Raw genomic sequence first — 21,264 nt, forward strand, 5'->3', positions numbered from 1 at the left:
GTTATTTTTTCCGATGTGCAACACTACATTTGTCAACTTTAATTTCATTTGCCATTGATTGGCCCAACGTGCAAGTCGATCTAGATCTGATTGTAAAGCTTCTTCGTCGAGTGTCGCAGTTACTTTACTAGCAATTTTTGTGTCATCAGCAAATTTTGATACTTTGCAAGTGAGCCCATCATCGATATCATTAACATAAATTAAGAAGAGCATGGGACCAAGCACTGATCCTTGAGGTACGCCGCTTCTGACATCGAGCCAGTTAGATGTAACACCGTTTAGAACTACTCTCTGTTTCCGCTCAGGGACCCAGTCCACAAGCCAATTGTGAACGTTACCCGAGATACCGTGCGCCAATAGTTTACTGAGCAATCGTTGGTGGGGGACCTGATCAAATGCCTTTTGAAAATCCAGATATATGATATCTACTGATCTGCTTTCATCGAACATCTCAAAAATATAACGAAAAAAATCAAGTAAGTTAGTTAAACACGAACGTTTACTACGGAAGCCATGTTGCGAATTATTTATTATATTATTTTCTTCGAAGAATTTCACCATATTGTCGCGAATGATAGTCTCCATTAACTTACAAACAATCGATGTCAGGCTAATTGGTCGATAGTTTCCTGGATGAGACTTGTCCCACTTTTTGAAAATTGGTGTGACATTTGCTAGTTTCCAATCCGACGGAACTTTTCCAGCTGTTAAAGATTTATTGAATATGATGGAGAGCGGTTTACAAATTTGATGTTTGATTTCTTTTAAGACCCTAGGAGTAATTTTGTCTGGATTTTCCGGGGTCTCAAGTGTCCCCGCCACTCGCATGAACAGACTGTACTGTTTCATCCAGCAAGCCTCCAAACACCTGTAACTTGGTCTTGGCCCAGGAGACTTGAAGTCCTAAGGGCTTCGCCTCCTCGTGCAGTGACTCGAAAGCAATCACCAAAACCTCCAAAAAAAAAGGAAGAAAAGGAAATGGAAATAGAGAATGATCTGGGGAAGAAGAATGGATTGGAGGAGAGGAGGCAGGACGCACGGAGGTAATTATTTCACTCGCAAATTACCGTTCTAGAAATTCTTCCACTCATATTCACACCGGATAAACTCTACGGAAACATTCATCCACATTTCACTAACTTCAAGGAAAACGGTGAAAAGGAAAGACAAAGTAAGACGAAAATGAATAAAAAAGCAACCTGGTAACGAGAAACAAGAAACAAGGAGAAAAATAAAAGGAAGAGAAAAGAAAGAAGAAAACAAGGGAACAGGAAAAATATATATACTCTGATGACTAGGTGCTATGGGTTCTTCTTGGGTTGAGATAGCGAGTTTTAAATATTTCGTCACTTATAAGGCTATTCTCAAACATTTCAAGGCTTACACATCCAAGTCGATCGATCCTTGGAGGGGCTTAGAATGGAAGGGCTTGCATGGAGGCTTGCCCAGGTTAACAGTGTAATGGGAAGTTTGAGGGTGAGTGAAGCAACGTATATCCTGGTGTATGCTCCTGTTAATTAGTGTCAGAGGAAGGGAGACCAGCGGTGAAGTGGATCAGTGGAATGGAGGAGTGTCTGAGAGAGTGGGTTACTCTGCAGGCGATGGGTGTAGTGTGCTGGGCAGGGTGGTGGAACAGGGATAGGTTAGGGCACGTCCACCCCCTTGAGGGAAGTTCTTGTTGCGGGACAAGATGCACTCCCTCACAGCACACTCAGGCCCGTATTATCACACATTTTCAGCTCTCACTACAAATCACACAAAGGAGATAGGTCGGGTTCTTATGAGTGTTTACCACATTCAAGAAACGTAATCCTTGTCAAACTACCACAAGCTTCATGAAAGTAGCTACAGTGATTCCCACAACCTCCACAAAAGCTTTAATGAATGGGGATGTGAGAGCCCTGAAATGCTTGATAATACAGCCTTCAGCCCCTCACCTACCAACACTCTCTCTCCAGTACTCATCCACTATCAATCTCGTTTTGTTGGTGGCTCCCCTTAACACCCCCTGCCTCAGTCCTGCCCCTGCACACTCTCTTCACAAAGTCCTCATTCATTCTCGTTGCATGTCCATACCGTTTCAGAGCTCCAGTCTTCACCCTTTGCTGTTACACCCACATCAAGCCTCTCATACATGCTTACAGTTCTTTCTCTTTCCCATCCTGCCACACCACATGCACCTCTTATCTCTCATTTCCACTGCATGTATGTGTGATCGCTGAGCTAGATTCCACGTCCATGTGTCTCGTGATAATGCCTACACTTCTTCCTTCCATAACTCTCCAAAGCACTCATCACCTGCCTGCCCTTTACTGCTCTCTCCTCCTCCTCCCTCCATACTTACATAGGTCTGTCCCCAATTGCTCAACTCACACTTCCTCCATCTTCTCCAAACCAAATCTCACTCTGTCATGCTCTCTGCTCTAAGTCTGTATAACTTTGCAAGCACCTTTAACTTTCTCTTGCACACCTGTCAGCACTACCTTACTCCTGCCAACACTTACCTTCAATTTTCTCCTCCTGCACACACAGTCATACTCACCCACCGTCCTCCACAGCATCATCTCCCTTTCTGCCAACGTCGCAGAAAAATTCCCTTCACAGCTTTGAACACGTCACGGTGAAAAGAAAACACACTCCTCCCATCGACTCTTTATACACAGTGAAATACACAAATATACACAGACACCTGACACTGGCGGTAGTAGCGGCCAGTCTGGAATGTACACACAAGCTACCCCTTTGTAAAGACATTCCTTGTGCACAGATGAATGTCACCATCGCTGGTTCCGCCGGGGTGCTGGGCAGGACACCCGGCCAGCCCCTACCACCCTACGCTGCACAACACTGGAGAAATGACTGTCACCAATAACGACGAAAGAAGACGCCCACGCACCCGACCTCCCCGGTCTTACACACACGCACCAGGTCAGTCGGGGAGGGCTGTAGAGTAATCTTGGCCCTGTGGCTCGCTGGGGGTTGTTTATACACGTGACGGACAACAGCAACAATGAGTCACTCTGGACAACTGTACATGGAAATATGACTCTAGTGCCATATCAGAATTATAATTATCACCTAAGATTTATGCAAGGCCCGCTGGGGGTGAGAACAGCAGCTGACCACAGGCAGCCACAGCACAACTCTGGAATGGCGTGGCCTCACCAATACTGTTTTAGGGCAGCCCCAGTCCCTCTCTCTCTGCTTCTCTCTCTCCTTTATTAGCTAACTCAAGATAAAACTTTCTGCTTCAATTACTCAACTTCTTTCATTTCCTACATGTATTTTTGTTCTATGGTCCAACTCTTCCCTTTTCCTTTACTTCCTCTTCCTCCTACGTTTTGTTCTACTTAAAGACTACCTCACCTATCGCATCTCTCCTTCCACTCTCAATAAGCTTTACTAAGCTACTACATAGTTGTCTTTTTCATCTCGTTTATAAACAATCTGCCGTTAAACTATATAATGCTAAAGGAAATTCCCCATCCCTGAAACCTTCCCAGCCCCAGTCAACAAGAGGAAGGAAAGAAGCCACTACGAATAAGTTAGTAAAAAGACGACCTTCCCTTTGACCCAATAACATTACTAGGCTACTTTCTTCACTACACTACATGTGCTGCTCTCTGATAAACCTCTCGGCCTACATCACTGTCCCCCAGTAAACATGATTACAAGATAACAGTTTTAACTCCAGGAGAAAATGGCAAACAACTCTGGCCATGACTGAACAACAGTAACTTTAGCTCTGATATAATAAACCTCTCAGCCAACTTCACTGTCCCCCACTCAACAACATTACAAGATAACAGTTTTAACTCTGGGAGAAAGTGGTGATTAACTTTTGGCCGTGATTGAACAACAGTAACTTCAGCTCTGATAGAATGAAATATAACTTTGAAATACAGTGGAAACTTTAGCTTTGAAATAAGAAGACTAAAATAATGGAATGACCGGCACTAAAATCAGCATAATGGATTGCCAATGAGAAAAAGGGAAAACAAGTCAGGTATTGAGTATGTGACATCAGACTAAAAATGACCCCATTACCAGAGCAGAGAGAGAGGGACTGAGGATGAGAGGGAGAGGTGAGAGTCCCGTCACGGCACTGTCTGTTGCTACCGCGGCACCTTAGTCCTCTAGGTTCCTGAAGGCCAGCTGGATGTTCTCGTAGATCTCGTCAAAGTCCTTCTTGACCTTGGCCTCCCCCTCCTTGAAGGTGTCCTTGAACTTCATGGAGGACAGCTCGTACAGGATCTGGCCCATGGTGTCGCGGATGATCTGCCAGGTTATCTGCGGGAAGGAGGGGTGGATGAGGGACACAGGAGCACCCACGGAGGAATTTTCCTCCTCCGCGGGATGTGTTGAATGAATAAGGTGGCTCACAGCTGGTGAAAAAGTATGGACCAGGGGCCCCACTGATAGACTGGTAAGGGCCCTCGTAGGAGGCTGCTTCTCACAGCACAAGGACTCCCAAGATTACTCACAAGCAGACCACTCATGGGAGAAATTGCATGTTGTTTTTTACTAATTTAGACCAAAATATGGGGAGGGTTAGCCCCCACAGCAGGGCAGGGAATGTGTCTAGGGCTGTAGTGAGGTGAGAGATTGCTTGCATCTCTTGCTTTCCACTGCAGCCACCAGACAGCTCCAGTAAAAAGGCAGAGTACATAGGTCCTCCCTGCCAGTGCACAACATCTTCCTTGTCAAGACCCACAAAGTGCCTCCTCATGGCACCCTTAGGAACTGGGACCTTGCAACCCCAGGCAAAATCTCTGAGCAGGTTGGACCCCTAGAGGTGTTTTGTGCATGGCCCACCAATGTGTGGACATGCCCTGCCACCTCACCAATCTAACCCGGGCAGGAAGGGTTCACAGCCTTGGTAGGCAATCCACTTGGGCCCTCAGATGAAAACTGAGGTTACCTACAGGAAGGGCATCCTGAGGCCCCGTTCAAACCAAGATGAACAATGACGACATCTTCATTGACCCGTCCAATCCCATGAGGGAAAATAATTTTGTCAAACAAAGAAGATCCAAATATAAGCTGTATGATAAATATTTATAGTTTTAAAGTTACTTTTTATTAATTTTGTTATTCAGAAACATATGAACTCGAGTCTTGCTCAACTAGACCATGGTGTCAGGGAGGCTGCGTGCAATGTGATAACATGGGTGGCTGGGTGGCCACGGCCCGGCCCACACAGCCCGCCCTGCCTCACACCGTGGTTTAGTTAACTAGAACTATTTTATATGCTTGTAAATGACAATTAATATATCTTTCAAACCACAAACATGTATCATACAGCCTAAGCCTATAGTTTGGCCTATATTAGTAAAACACTAAGTGCAATCTCTCCTAAGAGTAACCTCGGGAGCACTACTACAAGGAGAAGCGGCCTCCTGTGAGTGCCTTTATAAGTCTTTACTGACACAGCCCCAGACAGTTATGTTTTCCCCTCATTCAGCGCCATTCACTCTCAGGCAGCTTAGTGTCTCTCAGCAGCATTCTGACTTCCTCCCCAACTCAAGGATGCTGTAGTGAGGCATTGATGTGATCCTGATTACATTTATTACTCTATTTTATACTTCCAGGCTCAGACATGTAGGCTACATCACCTTATCCTGTTGCTCTCCTTCTCCTCCTTCCCATCATCATCACTATTTCCCAGTATTCCAGTATTTCCAGTAATATATCTATATTATTCAGTAATATAAGCCCTTTTATATAAACTGCAAACATGCCAATTTGCATTGATAATATACCACACAAGCCCACAAAAGACAAACTTGTATCAAACAGAAGGTGCCATAATCGTATCATACTCAACGATCTATAGCCTTTCAAATACCTATAATTCATCTCACTGCAGGTACATGAACTGACATCTGGCTGAGACTGGCTCTGCAAGTGCCTGTACATAAAGAATTTTGATATTTGTTGCATGTAAATAACATGAGTAACATTCAAAATAGCCTAGCACCACATTCAACAATTATCATTTGCTATTTCATGTTATTTTTAATATTAATCATTATTTACATGCAATAAGTTATTAGAATTCCCTTTCTTTGCACTTGCAGAGTCAGATGTCTTTTAATAAGAACATAAGAACATAAGAACGCAGGAGTCTGCAAGAGGCCGGTAGGCCTGTACGAGGCAGCTCCTTTGACCCTAAGCTCCCGTGTATCTAACCCCACCTAATATCGCTGTCCATGAATTTATCTAGTCTATTTTTGAATGTGACAATTGTATTGGCACTCACCACATGACTGCTAAGCCTATTCCACTCATCCACCACCCTATTAGTAAACCAATTTTTGCCTATGTCCCTGTTGAATCTGAATTTATCCAGTTTAAACCCGTTACTTCGTGTCCTACCCGGTTCTCTTACCAACAAAACCTTATGAATGTCTCCCTTATTAAAGCCCTTCATCCATTTATAAACCTCGATCATGTCTCCACGCACCCTTCGCCTTTCTAGAGAATGCAAGTTTAACTGTTTGAGTCTTTCCTCGTATGGCAAGTTTCTCAACCCCTGAATCATCTTAGTCATCCTCCTCTGCACCGATTCTAACATTTTGATATCCATTCTATAGTAGGGTGACCAGAACTGAACTGCATAGTCAAGATGAGGTCTAACTAATGCTAAATATAGTTTGAGGAAGACTTCGGGGCTTCTGTTGCTTACGCTCCTTGAAATAAATCCCAGTACCCTATTAGCTCGATTTCTAGCTTGAATGCATTGTGCCCTTGGACGGAGATCAGAGCTCACTAAGACCCCTAAATCCCTCTCGCACCCAGACCTACTTATGAGAGTGTCATTTAAGCCTGAAATGAGATAAGGCATTTGAAAAGCCAAAGATCATTTGAGTAGGTATGACCTGACAGTACTGTCTGATACAAACTCGTATGACAGATTATTGATACAAATTGGCATGTTTAGAATTTATAAGGACTGAGTTGTTTTGTTTTGTTTTTTGTATACTTATACATTCAAATATATTAATGAAAAATTAGCTTGAAAATCTATCACAACAGTTGATTTTCACATATTCACGAACTATAAATGTGCAGGTGCCACATCCATCAAAATTACTGCTTTGAGGTAAGGAAGAAAAATATGAAGCCACTACACTACCATCAACTTTACCTCCACTATCAAAGTCAATTCAACAGCAGCACATCCTTCACTATCAACATCAATGCAGCCTTCACTAGCAACCTATCCTCCTCTTCCTCAACATACCCTTCACTATTAACAGCATAAACACTCCTGTCAACATCCTCCTCCTCATTATCACATCAGCAAAGTACACACACACACTCATAACGTACCATTCCCTCCCTCTCCCAGCCCTTACCTTGTTGTCACTCTGCGCGGTGCGGTTCACAATCTGGCGGGACATGTCGTAGAAGGCAATAATATTCTTCATCATGGCCACAGTCTTGTAGAAGGGGCAGAAGCGATCGTAAGAAGTGTAGGAGTTCTGCTGCAGGAAGTCGTCCTTGATGATCCTGGCCACCTCCAGCGTGATCTTGTCTGCGTCGGAGAGGGAAGCCTTGCCGACCAGCTGCACGATCTCAGCCAGGTCATCCTCCTCCTGCAGGATCTCCTTCACCTTGGTCCTGCGGGATGTGGTATGGTGGAGGGTCAGCAGGTCACTCTAAGGCCTGTATCCTCAAACACTTTGGGGGTTACACACACACACACATAAACACATACACAAAGAATGGCAACAAAAATTATTCCAGAACTGGAGGGATTGACATATGAAGAAAGATTAAAGGAGATGGACCTACCAACACTGGAACAAAAAAGAAAAAGGGGAGACCTAATACAAATTTATAAATCGTTGAGCAAAATGGAACATGTAGATAATGAAGAGTTACTACTAAAAGAAGGAATAAACACCAGGAGCACAAGAGGACACAGTAAAAAATTGAGGAAAGGAAGATGCTTGATAGACATAAAGAAATATAGCTTCCCACAAAGAAATATAGAGGTTTGGAACAGACTAAGTGAGGATGTAGTATCGCGAAGAGTGTGCAAAACTTTAAGTAAAAGTTGGACAAATACAGATACGGAGACAGGACCACACAAGCGTAAGCACCAGGCCCTGTAAAGCTACAACTAGGTATATACAACTAGGTAAACACACACACACACACACACACACACACACACACACACACACAACAGTAAAGACTCTGAAATTCTGCAAGATGACCTGAACAAGATTTGGAAATGGAGTGTGAAATGGGAGATGGAATTCGATGTGAAGAAAAGTCATGTAATGGAAATGGAAAAGAGTGAAGGGAGACCAAAATGGACATACAGAATGGGAGATGGAGAAATATTAAAGAAAGTTCAAGAAGAGAGAGATCTGGGAGTGACAATACAAGTTAATCTACAGCCTGAGTTATGTAAATAGGATATTAGAGGATACGTATAGCATGGTGAAAAATATAGGATTAGCATTCCACTACATGGATAAGGATATGATGAAAAGGTTAATAACCACTATGATAAGACCAAAATTGGAATATGCGGAGGTGGTGTGGTCTCCCCATAAGAAACACATAAAAAACTATAAAGAATACAAAGATGGCAACAAAAATGGTCCCAGAACTGAAGGGATTGACATATGAAGAAAGATTAAAGGAAATGGACCTACCAACATTAAAACAAAGAAGAGAAAGGGGAGACCTAATTCAAATTTATAAATTATTGAGGAAAATGGAAGTAGATAAAGAAGGAATAAACACCAGGAATACAAGAGGACACAGTAAAAAATTAAGGAAAGGAAGATGCTTGAGAGATATAAAGATATATAGCTTCCCACAAAGAAATATATAGGTTTGGAACAGACTAAGCGAGGATGTAGTATCGGCGAAGAGTGTGCAAAGCTTTAAGGAAAAGTTGGACAAATACAGATACGGAGACAGGACCACACGAGTGTAAGCCCAGGCCCTGTAAAACTACTAGGTAAATACACACACACACACACACATTTGATAAGGCTTTTGTACAGTTTCTGTGTTAGTATTTCCATGGGTAGTTTTATAAGCTTAGTGATAGTTGGACCAGGCTTCTATACCATGAATGTGATAAAAACTCAAGAAAATGAGACTTATCTCCTTTGTGGCCTTTGAAAATATTTGTTGTGAGAGCCAAAAGTGTCTGAGAATGCTGACCTAAGTCCATCACCCATCACTATCATTGTCTTTCCTTCCATCAGACGCTGCACACTGAATGACGGCTTCTCCTCATCCCCTGCAGGCAACTCTTTAATGCTTGGTGTCCTCTCTCCTCTCCATGACCTCACCCAGCCACCCATGGCCCACAAACTCTGGGTGCTGTGAGTCCCTGAGGAACACACACACACACACACACACACACACACACACACACATACACACACACACACACACATATATAATGGAAAAGTACATAAACAAGCTGTTTGGAGAAGCCTACAGGATGATGCAAAATATAAGGGTATCATTCCATTTTATGGACAAAGAAATGTAGAAAATAATTACAACAATGATAAGACCAAAGCTTGAATATGCTGCAGTTGTGTGGTCGCCTCACAAAAAGAAGGATATCTGAAAGTAGGGATGTACCAATACCAAAATTTTGACCGATACCGATACCTGTGCACTGATATTTTTTATACAAGAATTCCAGCAGCCAAAGGGCAATATCAAACGTTAAGAAGAAAAAGACCCACTACTCGTTGTTCCACCATAGAAGGGAAGTGTTAACACCCACCCCCATTAGTTTTGACAAGGGGCAAGGGAGGAGGCGCCTCGTGAGGTCTAGTTGACTCGGCTAGGATAGCTTTACCTTAATTGCTGTACATTTAGGCACAAGACTGAAAAAATCCCCAGACCTTGGCAGCGTGCCCCGTTGCGGGGCGACCGTCTGACTGACTGAGGCAGGCAAATGAGGCAAGTGAAGGGGCTTCGCCAATCCCGCGCTGAAGCTACTGGTGCTAAACCTGTGTTGTACGCGTCCGCGGTACCAAAGGCTATGCGTACTGTATGCTAAATATTATATACTTGTATTCAAAGTAATATGAATCTTATCGTTTAAAGTGATGAAAATTAAATCACGGGAAATTCCAAACTATGTAGTATCATGATACTAGATAATTACACTTTTCTAATATTTTTTCAACAATTTAGAAAATCCAATTTCTGTTGAACAAAATTATTTGCAATCGAGTGACCTGCAACGTACAAAACTCCTTCAAGTATCGGTAGCATCGGCAGAAAATCATCCGATACCAATACCGATACTCTTAAAATGTGCCGATACCACCGATACCAATACATCGGTACATCCCTATCAGAAAACTGGAAAGGATACAGAGAACTGCAACTAAAATGGTCCCAAAACTCTGAAATATGACGTATGAAGACAGGTTGAAGGAGATGAACTTGATGACACTGGAACAAAGAAGGGAGAGAGGAGATCTGATCATGCTGTGTAAGTTGGTAAATAAATTTGATGAGGTGGAAAGAGATGATCTCTTCTTAACCCTTTCAGTACAGTGACACCAACGTCGGCATCACCGTCAGCGTCACCGTATGGAAAGGGTTAATCCTTTTCTAAACCTTTTAATCCTCTTCCATTTCCTCTTAATCCTCTTCTAAACCTCTTAAGAGGAAATGGAAGAGGATTAAGAGGTTTGGAAGAGGATTAATCCTCTTCCAATTCCTCTTAAACCTTTCCATACTGTGACGCCGATGTCTGCATCACTGTATTGAAAGGGTTAACTGCGAGAACGCAGGGGTGAGAGGACATGGAAAGAAACCTAATAAAGGAACCTGTTTGAGTGACTTAAAAAGTATAGTTTTCCACATCGAAGTGTTAACGCTCTCGTGCACCGTAAGTTTCCAATAAGTTTTTGTTCCACTCACCATCCATTTCTCTGGCCCGACTGGCCTTTTTTTGCCGCCACGATGCTCTACATTCCTGGACGTATTTTACCCTCACAGATATATTGTACCCCAATAAATTTGGTATCAATGGCTTCATAAAGACTTGTATTAGAACATGCGCAAATAAAAATAGAGGAAAATGAACAATACAAACTTGTTTCAAGTCTCCATATAGAGTATTGTAGATAATAAATCCTAAGTACCATCTCTTCCCCACTCGCTAGCTTGAAATTTTGTGGGCCAACTTTTTTAGCCAAATATATGCTTCAAAGCAGAATTTAGTGAGGATTCTTATGGTATCCTCAAAATCCTCACATGCCTAATAGTTCCCGAGTTACACCAAGAAAATGGGTTTTTTTTTTAAATAATCAACAGAGTTGACGCTCCTCATCTATACTCCTTAGAAAGGTCGCCATAAGTTTCCATTAAGAAACTTACCCCAACAAATGGCACTCCCAAATTTGACGCACTTTCACCGAAAATTTAATTTTTAATCAATTTTTTAAACTTTTATGACGCGGTTCGTGTCATCGTGCGGCAGGACCTTTTACCCTTGATGACGCGAAACACGTCATCGTGCGCGAGAGGGTTAACAATGGAACAGCTTCCGGGAAGAAGTGGTGGAGGCGAGCAGTATCCATAAAATGAAGGAAAGGCTGGATGAATGTAGATATGGAGAAGGGACTATTAGAGCTTAGCTCGGGCCCGGTAGATTTCAAATAGGTAGATAGGTAAATATACACACACACACAAATGCAACAGTCACACCTCATAGAACACCCACCTGCCTCAGCATCACAAACCCCTGGTACTGGAAGCCAAAAACCTACACTCCACACACACACAGACATGCTGCAGCCACACCCACCCACCTTACAAACTTTGGGTGCAGAGTCAAGACATACATTCCTCACCCAGACATGCTGCATACACACACAAACACATACACACACACACACACACACACATAAAGGAATACCCCCCACCTGTAGGTCATAAACTCTGGGTAGTTTGCGTCGTAGTGCTCCTCGAGGGCCCGCAGGTACTTTGAGTAGGACTGGAGCCAGTTGACAGAGGGGAAGTGCTTGCGCTGCGCCAGCTTCTTGTCCAGCCCCCAGAACACCTGCACGATGCCCAGCGTGGCCGAGGTGACAGGGTCGGAGAAGTCACCGCCGGGGGGAGACACAGCCCCCACGATGGTCACCGAGCCCTCACGCTCGGGGTTGCCCAGACACTTGACGCGGCCGGCACGCTCGTAGAAGGAGGCTAGACGCGCCCCGAGGTAGGCTGGGTAGCCGGAGTCGGCCGGCATCTCTGCCAGACGGCCAGAGATCTCCCTGAGAGCCTCAGCCCAACGGGAGGTGGAGTCAGCCATCATGGACACATGCAGGCCCATGTCTCGGAAGTACTCAGACAGGGTGATGCCGGTGTAGATGGAGGCCTCTCGGGCGGCCACGGGCATGTTGGAGGTGTTGGCCACCAGGGACGTGCGCTTCATGATGGACTCCTTCTTGCCGTTCACCTCCAGCTCAAGCTCTGGGAAGTCTCGCAGCACCTGAGGGGCAGACAGACTGATACACACACTGCGAACCCTCACCCTTCCTGCCTCCCTCCTTTGTTCCTTACCTGACACACACACACACACACACACTGCATATTTTATGGACCTAAAAAGGCATTCAATAAGTTCCACATAAAATATATCTGTAGAAACTAGAACATAGAGGCAGATCAGGGAAAAAAATGACAACCCATGAAAAATTACCTGACAAACAGAGAAATGAGAACCATGTTATAAAATGAAAAATTGGATTGGAGAAAGGTCACAAGTGGAGTGCCGCAGGGATCAGTGTTAGCGCCAATATTGTTTTACTTTTTAACATGCATAAATGATATGCCTATCTGTTAATCATCCTATCTGTTCATCAGTCACTATAGTAAGACTCATCTAATCTTAATGTGCGGCTATAAGGTGCCATGTAGGGAATAATCCGAGAGTACAGCGTTGCCACGCTGGTTGCCTCTCTCTCTTTCTTGTGGCGGTAACGCCAAGAGGATTTGAAGGTATTTTTTTCTTACTTATGTCAGCTTATTTTAACGTACATTCCTTCACGATATAATTTAAATATAACAGTGAAACTACTTACACATCCCAAAATGAAAGGGAAACTCAATAATAATTATAGCTTTTTTTTAGCAACACTGTAAAATATGTATGCCACATTTCTTTATATGCTCATAAATATCTTATCCATAATAAGTTAACTGTTCTTTCATACGTTATAATACTAACATTAAATGTGTATGCATGTTTGCTGATCATATTTGCCATGGTTTTACTTACATTAGAACATTTCTACTGATTCAACATCGCGGGCTAGGAGACACGCGGCAATGCTGTACAAGGGGATCCCCTACGCTGAACCCGCCCACAACTGCACGCTTAGCTGAGCCAGACTATAGGGGCATCTGTCGGGGGTGCATCACCTCGCCCACCCTACAGCTCTATACCCAGGGGTCCCTCCCATACACCTCCTGGCAGGATCTATCAACACGCTCAAGCCACAAACCCTGTGGGCGTCCCCTTGGCCTCCTCCACTCAGGGCTGTCTCTTGCAGAAACAACCCGGTGAGCAGGGCTGGCTTCTGGGCGGCGTGCCACACACCCATATAGCCGGAGTTGGGGGTGACATACCATGCAGGTAATGGGAATTTGTAGTGCAGCGACTATGCCTGATGAACGAGCCTCCCATAACCCACTTAGCCAGCGGGGTACCTCTTTGGCCGACTCGGCAAGGAATGGCTCTCCCGTCACGCTGGTAGCGGGTTCAATCCCAGCCCAGGCAGCCGGCGAATACCCTCTCCTTGTTGTGATTAATTTCTCGTGTGTTTCAATACACGCAGAGGACGTGTGGGACCGAGAGAGTAATAGAAAAAAGAGAATAGAAAATCTCTTCATTTAAATGGTGGCATAGCAGTGGGATATCCTATCCTGCAGTTCTGTTGGGTTTCCCCGAAGGGGTAACAGGTAGGATGGCCCATGCTCTCTGAGGGTAATAGAAAATGGGAGAGTTGGAGGTACGTCTCTACAGGGATGTTGTGGAATAGTGAACCGATAGTGGTCACTGTCTAAGGTCTCAACACACAGAAATTAATCTACATAGAGGGGAAAGTCGTGTAGTGCGGCGATTATGCCTGATGAACGAGCCTCCCATAACCCCACTTAGCCAGTGGGGTACAGGTAACTCTCGATTTACATGAGTTTGGTTTACGCGTTTTTGAAATAACGTGGGGTCCAAAATCCAAATAAATGTTTAATTTACACGTTTTTTCACTTATACGCAATATTTTATGGAGTGGCCACCATATGTCTCAAGCAACTGGACTCATACGGCACAGCAGCCACACAGCTGAGCTCAGTTCTTCCTGCGCACCACTTGAACAACAATAGAGTACCCACGCTGCCACACAACTTAACAATAGGGGTGGGCAGGTACCGGTACTAACGGTACCAGCTATACGGTACAGTACCGGTACCAGACTGCTCGATACCGGTACCAATACTAGCCAGCCGCTCATAGTGTCCCTCATTTCTTCCTCACACAAGTGAGGCTAAGACTGAGTGCCTGAGTGGATATCTCGGTGATAGATATTCTCTCTCTCTCTCTCTCTCTCTCTCTCTCTCTCTCTCTCTCTCTCTCTCTCTCTCTCTCTCTCTCTCTCTCTCTCTCTCTCTCTCTCTCTCTCTCTCTCTCTCTCTCTCTCTCTCCACTGAATGAAGTGAATAAGCATATTATTCCCACCATCACTCATAGGTTATGACAGACAACTAGGCAAGACACAATTCACACGGTTCCGGTGACACGCGGCATGCAGCTGTTTGTTGTATGAGTGTGGTTGTGTGGTTTGTAAACAATGCAAATGGCGGCCGGGCTGGTATTGCGCGAAATAACTCGTACAAGACTCATGATGTACAGTTTGATATCATATTTACCCCATTATTCTCACTAATATTAATAATTAATAATGAACACATGGATATTTTTTCCAATATGATTTTTTATGTAGCTTGTACTGCTCCTTAGTCTTACAATCATAAGCCACCTGTGACATCAAGATCAAGATCATACAAATGGCGCCCGACGGAAAAACAGGATAACAGCAAGGCATGGGCGATCCTCCACCGATTTCATTTTTGTATAGTAGTTATTAGATCGCCCTGTATTCTATGGTAACATATTATAAGACAGCTATGGACTATGAAAGATTATAAACAATAATAAAGGTAAGTTTGCTGTTGTTATTGGATAAGACGAAAAACAGACCCTTAAAAACACCCCAAAGAAGAAAAAAATCATTAAAAATTTGTACATTCGACGTATAACGCACAGGGCTAAACTTTCAGGCATTTTTTATGTGAAAAAGGTGCGCGCTGTACGCCGGAAAATACGGTATTTATTTTTTGACAGAAACCTACCTCTTGTTTGATTTACATTGTTTTTGATTTACGCGACCTCTTCAAGGACGCAATACTCGCGTAAATCGAGAGTTACCTGTACCTCTTTGGCCGACTCGGTAAGGAGTGGCTCTCTCGTCACACTGGTCGCGGGTTCAATCCCAGCCCAGGCAGCCGGCGAATACCCTCTCCTTGTTGTGATTAATTTCTCGTGTGTTTCGATACACGCAGAGGACGTGTGAGACCGAGAGAGTAATAGAAAAGAGAGAATAGAAAATCTCTTCATTAAACATTTGTTACCAGAGGCATCAGTCCACCTTTTCAGGCCAGTGTTCAGTTAGTCAGCCCTTAAGTGTTTTATATGATCTATATTTACTTCATTTCATTTATCCTATTTTTTTTGTCTTGGATGTCATGGTAGTCTTGTGACTTGGATGAATTATTAGGACTCTTTCAACTCTATGCCTCCGTGGTCTAGTGGTCAGCGTGCCTGGCTACTACTCCGTGGGCCGGGGTTTGATTCCCATCCCAGGCAGTCGGCGTGCAGCTCACCCAACCATTCATCCTTCCTTTCAGGCTGGTCAATAAATGGGTATCTGGGGAAGATTAACTGTGGTAACCTGGATGTCACACTGGCCCTGTGTCCCGGGGTGATGGGCTCCATCTCACCACAGGCTCAAGGGCCAATGCGACGGAGATGAGCACCAAGGCCACGCGTAGCTGTAGCGTATGCTCCCAACTTTACCTTTACCTTACCTTCCAACTCTAACTACTGTAATGTCTTTAATAATAATGAAAATAATAATAATAACTATGATGATTTCTTACTGTCCTTTTTCCCTTCTTTCCTTCCCTTTCTTTCTCCAGTTACCTCTCCTCTTTCATACCAACTTCCTACCCTTCCATGCATCCCTACCTACCCTCCTCCTCCTCCTCCTTCTTCTCCTGCCTTCCTCACCTCAGCCATCTCGTTGCCACGCTCCCCACAGCCGACGTAGATGATGACGTTGGAGTTGGAGTACTTGGAGAGGGCCTGGGAGATGCATGTCTTGCCGCAGCCAAAGGCCCCGGGGATGGCAGTGGTGCCACCCAGCACGCACGGGAACAGCGCGTCCAGCACCCTCTGGCCTGTCAGCAGCGGGTGGTTGGCGTGGAGCTTCTCGCTGACCGGCCTTGGCTGACGCACTGGCCACACCTACGGAGGGTACAGGGGGTGAAGGCGGGGAAGAGTGTGGCTGTCAGTGGTGAAGTGTGGCTGTCAATGGTGTTGGGGGAAGGGTGCAGCTGTCAGTGGTGTTGGGTGAGGTGTGGCTGTCAGTGGTGAGGGTGGATGAGGTGTAGTTGTTAGTGGTGAGGTGTGGCTGTTAGTGGTGTGCCTGGGTGTCAAGTGGTGAGGGTGGGTGCAGTGAGGTTTTCAGTGGTGTGCTTGGGGATGGTTGTGCCTATTAGAGGTGTGGCTGTCATGGTGATAAGGGTGGTGGAAGGTGACATAAGCTGACCTAATCTTTTCTTTCTTTTCATTTCAGCCTCACGTTCTCTCTCTCTCCTGTGCTCCGCTCACCCTCTCACTCATGGTGTTGGGGCTTCAAAGGGTTTGCCCGCAATGACAAGTGATCGTTCCAGCCATTTGTTCCACTGTAGCCTATGGTGAGAATGCATCACAGGAGAAGCCTTGCCAGCTGCCCTTCCACTTGACTCTAACCTGAAGCCAGATTTCACCCAGCCCCCATTGCACCAAGTGTCCACCAATTACCAGCACAAGAGCAGCCATGCCCTTCCTCTGTCACCATGGGAAGGAGCTGCTTTCCTGACGTGTTCTCACCTTAGGCGGAATAAACTACACCACCTGCTCCTGCTAAGTACTCTGCCCACACCCCGCTAGCCTGTGTATTCTCCACAAGGCAGCTGACGGCAAGTTAACAGTCAGCCTTCTACTCTTTGCCTGAGTGAACACCGCCCGAGTCAGCTTGCTCAAGGTGCTGACGTCACCCAATCCTGCCAGCTGACCAGCCTGGCGTGTCGGTGTGTGTACTGCATGTGCAGCGACTGTTTGTTAGTTTATTTTGTGTAACTTTTTGTGGTGACGTAACTGTTGTAACCATTTGTTTACTTGTATTCTAGGATGTTTATGACCCTCTATCTCTGAACTTCTATAATCTCCTTTATTATTTCGTCCTCTTTCCGCTTCTCTCTCATTGCTTTCATTTTTATTTTCTCTTTCTCGGCATCTCAGGTGTTTGGGGGCAGCTGACCAGGCAGCTTATAGCATCCGCACTCCTCCCTCTCTGCCTGATTCGTCTCTAATCATAGTAATAGTAATAAAATAATACTATGGTTGATATGGTGTGTTAATGTTGGGCTTGTTGTGATGCTGCTTAGCCTCAGCCCCTCACCAGGGTCAGCTTCCTGCTGCTTGTTTCTGGCCACAAAACCATCAACAAACTTCCAAATAAGGACTTGAAATAAATTTGAGCCTAACACAAATTGACAAATGCATGATGAAATTAAGTTGGAGGAGAGTCCTGATGCTCCTCTCCTGAATGTGGTCAAGGCACAGGAGGAAGAAAATGCAGATTAAGAGAGGCTGTTCAAGAATTTACCAGTGTAAGCCAAGAAAGAATGAAGGTGCCAGTAAGCTCTTGCATTAGTAAGCTTGACAGCATTCAGGTGAGCCAGAGCAGAAATATTAGCAACACTTTGTAAAGTAAGAAATGTTGTGGATTCTTAATATTTTTCCTTAAGGGACCTGTAACATGCTTGAATAAAATATGATGAAAAGTTAAAATTCCAATTATTTTTTGCATTAGGAAGTTGGACGGCACAAGGGTGAGCCAGAGTAATATTGAGAAAAAATGTAAAGAAAGAAATAAAGAATATCCTTTTCACCATTTTTTTCTGAAAATCAAACTCCCTTAATATAAGATGAAAGACGTAGACCTTGATTTACTTTTGCCATGGGAAACTTGGACAGCCAGAGCAGAGATATGCAAAAATATAAACAAAGAAATTTAGGAGATCATTTCTCAGACACTTTTGACTGTCACAAGTATTTCAAAGCCTGCAAAGAAGCTTAGTTAGGTCCTCATGAGTGTTTTTCACATTCATGGTACACACAAGCCTTGTCAAACTGTCACTAGGCTCAAAAAAACACCCATAAACTACCCTTGGAAACACTAACACAGCCTCTGCAAGACCCTTAACAATGTGGGTGTGGGTGTGTAAGCCCCAAAACTTTGAGGACATGAGCCATAAACTTTCATTCCAATTATGATGAGAGGTCCAGAAGCCTTGTCAAACTATCACTAGGCTCATAAAACTACCCATGGAAATACTAACACAGCCTCCACCAAAACTACCAAATGTATGTATGAAAGCCCTGAAATGTATGTGAATATGGCCTCCAACACAGACCATGACACAAGGTCCCTCCAGCGACTAAACTTCACTAAAGCCTTGTCAAACTTTCAATAGGCTGGAAATATTAACACAACAACCTCTACCAAATATGTGTGTAAGCCCCAAAATGTTTGAGAATATAGGCCTCACACACCGAATCATGACAAGAGATCCAGAGGCCTTGTCAAACTCTCACTACACTCATAAAACTACCCATGGAAATACTAACACAGCCTCTACCAGTTTTACCAAATGAGTTTGTGTGTGTAAGCCCCCTAATGCCTGAGAATATGGGCCTCCAGCACCCCACCCACCTGCATCATGTTGTACTTGTGCTTCTCTCCATCAAACTCCACCTCCAGCACCGTCTCATCCACTGAGTAGTTGCCGGGAGCCGCCAGGTAGGTGACCGTGCCTCGGGCCTTCGGGGGCAAAATGATTCTATGGTTGATGATGGTATTTTCTGCCACCATGCCAAAGAGATCGCCTGTGATGTGACTGCCGACCTGGGAAGAGGAGTCGTGGTTAGGGTGGAGATGTGGGGCATAAGGAAGGAAGGATGGGGAAGGATGAGGAAAAGAAGGGAGAGGTGTGAAGGGGTGAGGAGGAATGGGGTGTGAAAGGATAGGGAAGAGAAGGGAAGGGGAGTGATAAGGGAGGGAAAGGAGAGGTGTGGAGTATGGTTACACTAAGACAAGACACCCCAAGTAATCTGTCTTATGACCACGAAGTTAAATATTAAAGTAACAAATTAAATACCGGCTATAGAGAATCATAACATATGGATGAAAGACAGACACATCAAGCTACAGTGAAACAAGATTGGTGAGATCATTTTGTGTTGGATATTTTCCTCCCACTGCTCTGCCACACAGCCCTAACACCTGTCTCTTCCTCTCATATGTCAGCTATAGATCACACATGAGAGGAGGTGGCAGGTGTTGGGACCATGTGGCAGAGCACTGGGAAGTAAAGGACCTGCAAGAGCCAACACAGAACAATCTCACCAATCTGGTTTCTCTGTAGTGTGAGCACCATGTTCTGGCGCTGCACTCGTATCAGTCGCTATGTCACCGCCAGGAGTGAAAGACTTGCCCGTCATCGATATGTTTCTCTGCCATCGAGACACCCTGTACTTCACATGGATTTGCCTTCCTGAACCTGCCGATCAACACTTTACCCACTACTGGTGCTTCAGGAAACAACACGTCATGTATCCATTTTCTAATTACAGTAAATTCTCAGTAAAATGGACTAATTGAGGGGAACTTAGTCCAGTCATACCGAACGTCCATTTATTAATTTTTTTTTTTTTACAACAGAGGAGACAGCTCAAAGGCACACACACAAAAAAGAAAACAATAATAAAAAAAAGAATCAAAAGAGGTGGCCGAAAGAAAGGTCAATTTCGGGAGGAGAGGTGTCCTGATACCCTCCTTTTGAAAGAGTTCAAGTCGTAGGCAGGAGGAAATACAGATGAAGGAAGATTGTTCCAGAGTTTACCAGCGTGAGGGATGAAAGAGTGAAGATGCTGGTTAACTCTTGCATAAGGGGTTTGGACAGTATAGGGATGAGCATGAGTAGAAAGTCGTGTGCAGCAGGGCCACGGGAGGGGGGGAGTTAGCAAGTTCAGAAGAGCAGTCAGCCTGGAAATATCGATAGAAGATAGAGAGGCAACATCGCGGCAGAATTTAAGAGGTAGAAGACTATCAATAGGAGGAGGAGAGCTGATGAGATGAAGAGCCTTAGACTCCACTCTGTCCAGACAAGCTGTGTGAGTGGAGCCTCCCCACACATGAGATGCATGCTCCATACGAGGGCAGACAAGGCCCCTGTATATGGATAGCAACTGCGCAGGGGAGAAGAACTGGCGGAGACGATACAGAACGCCCAACCTCGAAGAAGCTGATTTAGCGAGAGAGGAGATATGAAGTTTCCAGTTGAGATTTTGAGTTAAGGATAGACCGATGATGTTTAGTGTTGAAGACGGCGACAGCTGAGTGTTGTCGAAGAATAGGGGATAGGTGTTTGGAAGATTGTGTCGAGCTGACAGGTGGAGAAATTGAGTTTTTGAGGCATTGAAGGACACAAGGTTCCTTCTGCCCCAATTGGAAATGATAGCAAGGTCTGAGGTTAAGCATTCTGCAGCCTCCAGTCTGGAGTTGTGTACTTCCTGTTGAGAGGGTCTTCTATTGAAAGAAGTTGAATAATGCAGAGTGGAGTCGTCGGCATATGAGTGGACAGGACAGTTTGTTATGGAAAGAAGATCATTGATGAATAACAGGAAGAGAGTGGGTGATAGGACAGAGCCCTGTGGAACGCCACTGTTAATAGGTTTAGGGGAAGAGCAGTGACCGTCTACCACCGCAGAGACAGAACGGCCAGAAAGGAAACTGGAGATAAAGGAACAGGGAGAGGGATAGAATCCGAAAGAGGGCAGTTTAGAAAGCAAAGACTGGTGCC

The 21,264-nt window shown here is 44.6% G+C and overlaps 1 protein-coding gene across 1 annotated transcript in view; it reads right to left on the minus strand.

Moving 5' to 3' along the window:
- Positions 1 to 2,640: 2,640 nt before the first annotated feature.
- The window catches only part of LOC126996790 (V-type proton ATPase catalytic subunit A-like), a 39,542-nt gene continuing 20,918 nt past the window's right edge, over positions 2,641 to 21,264 (minus strand). The window contains exons 5-9 of the mRNA XM_050857654.1: positions 19,116 to 19,307; positions 16,364 to 16,600; positions 11,937 to 12,505; positions 7,362 to 7,626; positions 2,641 to 4,290 (exon numbers count right to left, since the gene is read on the minus strand). Coding sequence (XP_050713611.1) covers positions 4,129 to 4,290; positions 7,362 to 7,626; positions 11,937 to 12,505; positions 16,364 to 16,600; positions 19,116 to 19,307 — 1,425 coding nt within the window. The 3' untranslated portion in view covers positions 2,641 to 4,128. The remainder of the gene's footprint in view (positions 4,291 to 7,361; positions 7,627 to 11,936; positions 12,506 to 16,363; positions 16,601 to 19,115; positions 19,308 to 21,264) is intronic.

This window comes from Eriocheir sinensis, chromosome 11, assembly GCF_024679095.1.
Source record: "Eriocheir sinensis breed Jianghai 21 chromosome 11, ASM2467909v1, whole genome shotgun sequence".
NCBI lineage: Eukaryota > Metazoa > Arthropoda > Malacostraca > Decapoda > Varunidae > Eriocheir > Eriocheir sinensis.